The following is a 5,962-nucleotide window of genomic DNA, read 5'->3' as shown; positions in this document are numbered from 1 at the left end:
CACATACTTCATAGGCTGCCTTTCAAGGGTTTGTCCTCAGGTTTTCTCCTCTGTTCACCTCTCTAGTCAGATCTTCACTGCACACCCGTACACTGCTCTACCGACACTGTGTTATGCACATACAGTGTTTAAGAGTCAGCTTAAGCCGTGTCTGAGTCCTGGCCTTCTGTTTCTTTTTCTTACAAAACATCTTTTGTGAATGTTTAAAAAAAAAAAAAAAAAAAAAAGGCGAGAGAAGTTTCCGAAAGCCTTAGCAGACTGGCTCTCGCGATTGCCCTTCCCTGGCAGGCGAGGGCGCACTTCACACACCTCCACAGAGCTTGAGTTCAGTTGGGTTTTGGAGGGCTCTAAGTCCATCTGTAAAAGAATGTGCCAGTCTTCTGCACGCACACTCTGGATCTCCCTGCTGTGTGAGATAATACTGAACAAACGCGGTTGTAAGTGATCCTGGGAGCGCTCCGGGCTGGCGATCCTGGAATCCAGGCTTGACCACTTCAGAGAAGGCTGGGGAAATAGAAGTGGGTCTCGAGTTCCTCTGGGCCTCGCCTTGGGAGGAGAGTGCTGGGCTGAGAGTTGGAACTGAAGAAACAAAGGCGCCCTCAGGACTGTGGCTGGGCGGAAGTCTAGTGGGGGCAGTGACTAGGGTTAGATTAGCAGGCTTCATGATGGGGCTCTAAGGACCCAGCAAGTGGCTTTGTAGGGTGCAGCTGTCCCTGCCAAGACTTCAAGATGCCCGGGGTGCAACCGTGGAGGCACCACGTGCGTTCCATAGTAACCTGAAGCCACTTTATATATCAGCTGTGGCGCTGGCTCCTCCTGCTTGTCCCTTGCTCCTCCTCCAGACTCTCAGCGGACTGTGGAGCCTGGCTCCCTGAGGCTCTCCTCCCTGATCTGCGGGGCGCAGCCTCAGGCTGGTGGCTGCTCGCCCATCCTAATCTCAGGCGGCTCCACCCACAGAGATCGCCCTGGCGCCTGTTTGTAGTCGCCCTCTTGCTAGCCAATCCCCCTGGCAGCTAAGCTAGCTGAAGCGTGCTGCAGCCCGAGGCTTTCAGTTCCTGCTCAACAGAGGCTGGGGCGCACGCGTGTAGACACACACACACACACACACACACACACACACACACACACACACACACACAGGCACGCACACACACTCCCGGGTGTCGCCGCCCTTGGGGACCAGCGCTGCCAGCCAAGCATCTCCGCCCAGAGTCCTGGAGTGCACAAGACACTGGCCACACCGCTGTCACTCACAGCGTGTTGAGAGCTAGCTTCCGAGGACACATACGCCTTTGCTTGCAGGCAGCCACGTCCCGGCTTGCTTTTTGTTACAAGCCGCACCCCCAGCGCCTGGCTCCAGATCCCGCTTTTCTGGCAGCCACTGGGAAGAGTTGATTTCCGTGGGATCTACCTGGTTACCAAGAGGGATAGGAAAACCAGGACCTGGCAGAATTGTGTTTTCTTCAAAACGCCATCTCCACCCAGTAATCGCGACTGGGGTCTACACTTGGGTCCTCACCAGAACAATGGATTAAGTTACTCTTCCCTGGTCCAGAAGTCAGGTTCAAGGGCACAATGAAGGAAAAGGCAATGATCAAGACCGCTAAGATGCAGGGCAACGTGATGGTGAGTGCTGTGGGGCGGGAACCCACATTGAGAAGCAATGTGTTGGGGGCAGACCTCAGGAGTCCCGAATTCCCCGGGGAAGTCGGAGACCTGGTTGGTGTTCACACACCTCAGGAACTTGAACCTGAGGGTGGTAAAGATCCTGCGTCTGTTTGCAAATGGGAAGTTGGTGGTTTGGCAGTTGCTCTCTTCTGTGGCATGTGGCTTTGTTGCTTTGGGCACAGGCTGCTCTCTTGGCTATGTCTGTTGAGTTTCAAACACATCCCCAGGGCTGTTCTGGGGCAGGCTGAGAGATGGGAGGTTGCTTTAGACAAGAAGTACCCCTGGGCCCTAATGCCCTCGCCTGGTCTCCTGGGTGCAAGTAAGGGCTGAGTCCTGTGGGGTTTCAGCCTTCAGTATACTCGTTATACCAAAATGCAGACTGGAGGCAGACACCACGTCCACAGCTGCCCAGTAGTTGGGGGAGCTTTTTTCCAGGTTTAGGAAAGGTGATTGCCCCAGAGGTGATTGACTCTTAAGATAGTGATTGCAAGTGCCTCTGCAGGATAGAAGACCCTTGGGGATGCCCAGAACCTCAGGTCTGTGAGCCAAGCAGCATCTCGAACGAGACAACTTTGCCAACTTGAGGACCTCTGTCCTGATTCTCAGCAAGATAACCCCAACCTGCTTGTGGCTGGCTGGTCTCACATCAGTACCCCTGCTGGTAGTGCCAGTGGCCTGAGGCATGGACCCAGAAGTCAGAGTGCAGGGTTCTCCTGCCAATGCAATGACAGGGAGGTTGCCACCTAGAGGAGTTGAAAGCCTGTGTGTGTGTTTACCTGAGTGATGTTTCAACCTGGGAGATGAGATGAAGATCCTTCCTGTTATCCGTGGGTTTGGGGGTTTCGTATAAGGCAGGGGCAAGGAGAGATTGCCATGCTCCCTCAGAATATTCAGCAAGAGATGGAAGAATAAAAGAGATGGAAGCATAAAAGAAGGTCTGTAGGTGTTTACAAAAAAATGGTTGAATGTGGGGTATGGTGGTGGGGAGGTGTGTTTGGGAGAATCAGTCTACCTACTTTGAAGTTTCTCTTTAAGCAAAGAGAAAGAAAAATGAGAGTGTGTTCTAATTGTAAAAATGTACCCTACCCTCAGCAAGGCACCTGTTGCCTGGCACAAAGAAAGCTGCAGGTTTAGCTCATAACCCGACTTCAGGGCAGAAAGTGTGACATACATGATCTGTGACGATACCCCACTCCACAAGCCCTCAGTCAGCGCCTCCTCTTGGTCTGCCTGACTAAGTTGTCATATATCTGCTTCCCTAATTGCTTTAGCTTTCTTTCGGTCTGTTATGATAATCGGCATAATTTGTCTAAACGAGTAATAAGTGTGTATGAAGCATCCCCACTGTGTAATGTCCACCCACAGCATTGCCCCTTTTCATATCCTGCCACAGTATGCTAATCGATCTGGGACATTTAGGTATGAGGCCAAAGGCCTGGATTAAGATTAGTTATGTAAATAACGTGTTATCAATAGTCATAGAACTCTATTAGCAAGTGAGTATTTCTAGTCATAGCTGGCACAGTATGCTGTGGAATAGAGGTGTCTTGATATCTCTTAAAACGCGTAAAGTCTGCTTTTCCACTCTCAGCCTTTCAATAGCTTGCTCATCACATATCCTGCTTGCTTTTTGAATATGGTTACCCACGTGACATTTACACTCACCCCCTCTTCCTGCCCTGCATATTACTGTCATTAGAGCCAGCTGAACTGAACCCTAGGGATTCTGCAGCAACCACCACTTTACCCATCATCTGTTTGGAATAGAGCAAGATAAGATGTGGGATCACTATGCTTTTAAATGTTCTACCAAGTCTTAAGTTGATCAGTAAGAGTCTGGCTTGGAACTCATTTGAAATTCATGTTCCCACTAAGTCTCTGTGGCTTCCATAGAATGACACTTTCACACTTGCTCCGTTAATTTGGGGCTTGTGGGTTTCTAATTTTTCATCAGTTGCCTTAGAAGGCTTGGTAATCAGTCTCGCCTGGTGTGGATGACTGGCAGTTCTTGGCACTCCAGTCTTGAATGGAGTTCAGGTGGTATTTAACATTCACTGTGAGGCTGGCATGATTTCCGCCTGGTTCTGACAGGTGAGTGGCCAGACATCTCAGTGCCTCGGACAGCAGCAGAATGTTCCCAGTGAGTGGCTTCGGGGCATCTACGTACACACAGAGACAGGCAAGACAAGCCTGAGCTCTAAGTGCTTGTGGGCAGAGACAGAGCTGCAGAGCCCACATGATCACGCCCAGTGGTTGTGGGGATGCCCAACCTAGTTACAGCTGTGTATGGAATGCTTCTTTGGCCAGCATCTTCCCACATGTGCTTCTTTGTGTAGCCTTTTCAGGCTTGCAGACCTGTGTGTCACCAGGATCCTCACAAGGACTCACAAAGACCAACCCAAGGCTGGTCCTATCCATGCCACATTGCCTAGTTGAAGACTCATCCTTACGACAGATTTTATTCCCTATACATTGCTTTAAAGGTTCACCTCTGATTGCAGTTGATAATTTAGAGAAGGCAAGTGTGTTGTTTTGCACCCTGGCTTATTTTATGCTAGTTCATGAATAATAAGGAATGCCTTATTATGGTGAAATCAATCCATAGCTTCCCTTTCATTCTTGACAGAAGTCTATTTCACAAACTTCCAATGTTCTGAATATCAAAAGACTAACCCTTCAACTCTCACATGTCATACACTGTGAGAGAAATCAAAATGTTTCATTTTTGAGGAACAAAACATTATTTTTAAAGTAATAGCATTTTTATAAAGTCTTCCCATGGAACATCTTAGGCCCTCAACATGCACATTTTCGCTCTGGTGTCCCTTTATTGCTGATGTGTAGCTGTGGCACTAACGTTCAGGGATGTCTCCTCTTGAAGGCCATTGCTTTACTGTTAAATCTCCCAGCTCTGTGCCAATGAACTTTTTCCTGACACCAAGTTGCTGGGTAAAAGTTGATTCAAAACCAAGTCTAGGGGAGTGCTCTGGTCCTCAATGCCTGCCTTGGTGGATCATCAAGCATGTGATAACAGAGCAGGGTGTATGTGTTTCTTCAGTGCCCAGAGGTCTGCAAGACACATGGATCCTTGAGACTCTTATGGTCAGTCATTAATTACTTCAAAAGAAGCTGTGGTCTGGAAAATTCTTGGTGCAGGGAAAACTGAAGTTTTTCTTGTGACTTCTAGAACCCAGTTTGTGTCTTTTGTCACTGGCTGGATGTCCTGTGACACTGTGAGTCCAACTGCCTGAAGTGCGGGTCTTTTTTCTTTCAGGTCATGGACTCTAGTGTCCAAAGCAGTTCACACATAGTGGGTATAATGGGCAGAGAGCCACTGAGGCTTTTAGGCGAGTTATCTGTGAGGCCCCACGCCCTGCTGTGGAGCCCTCCCTGGAAAAAACATCTCTGCTTGTGAGATGAGTTATAGGGGTGGATCCTGTGTGGTTACAGGGCTCCCCTGCCCCAGGCAACGTTGTGTCAATCCTGCCACTGCCTCTCACTCCTCAGTGATAGGAAGCTCCTCACATTGGCTATTAGCACAGGCATTGCTCTTCAGGGTTTGCAGATGATGCACCTTCTGAAAATGGGTCTAGGTATGTTTGGCTCAGAAAGTCCAGATTCCTGAGCATCTGCCCTATGTGCCCATCATGGAGACACGAGTGGATTCTTTCTACTTTCTGGCTCTGCAGCATCTGTTCCTAATATCATCTCTCTTCAGACTCTTCTTCACATATCTGTTACTCTCCACGTTACTCTCTGTTTCTGTCTGTGTTATTGTGTGACTCTTTTACTGTCTGTGTGACTATGTTACTGTCTATGTTATTCTCTATGTAACACTCCATGTTATTGTCCACGTCACTTTCTATGTAGCTCAGCCAGGTGGACATTAGTCCATGATACACATAGTTTTCCAGGAGTAGAAACATCTTAAATATGTTAATCACTAGTAAAAGTATAAAAAATTGGGGCAGGAGCCATGTTTCAGTTGTGAAGTGATTTCCATGTAAGCACAATCACAAAAAAAATTAACTTAAATTAAAAACAAAAAGACCTGAGTTCAGCACTGGGCATACCTTTGGAATACCAGCCTTGGAGATGCAGGGCTTCCCAGCCATACAATCTAGCCTAATACATAAGCTCCAGGTTCTACTGAGAGGTTCTTTCTTAACAAACAGAATAGAAGATCCTGTGAAGGACACCCAAGGTTAACCTTCACAGAAACACACGTGTACTCATGCATGCGCGCGCACACACACACACACACACACACACACACACACACACACACACACAC

General features: G+C 48.4%; 1 protein-coding gene across 1 annotated transcript in view; it reads left to right on the top strand.

Moving 5' to 3' along the window:
• Window positions 1–1,102: 1,102 nt before the first annotated feature.
• Window positions 1,103–5,962, top strand: part of Dpp6 (dipeptidyl peptidase like 6) — a 749,167-nt gene continuing 744,307 nt past the window's right edge. Inside the window, exon 1 of the mRNA XM_055612951.1 lies at window positions 1,103–1,626. Coding sequence (XP_055468926.1) covers window positions 1,576–1,626 — 51 coding nt within the window. The 5' untranslated portion in view covers window positions 1,103–1,575. The remainder of the gene's footprint in view (window positions 1,627–5,962) is intronic.

This window comes from Psammomys obesus, unplaced genomic scaffold (genome assembly GCF_907164565.1).
Source record: "Psammomys obesus unplaced genomic scaffold, mPsaObe1.curated_primary_1811, whole genome shotgun sequence".
Taxonomy (NCBI): domain Eukaryota; kingdom Metazoa; phylum Chordata; class Mammalia; order Rodentia; family Muridae; genus Psammomys; species Psammomys obesus.
This window is presented reverse-complemented; position numbering and strand designations above follow the sequence as displayed.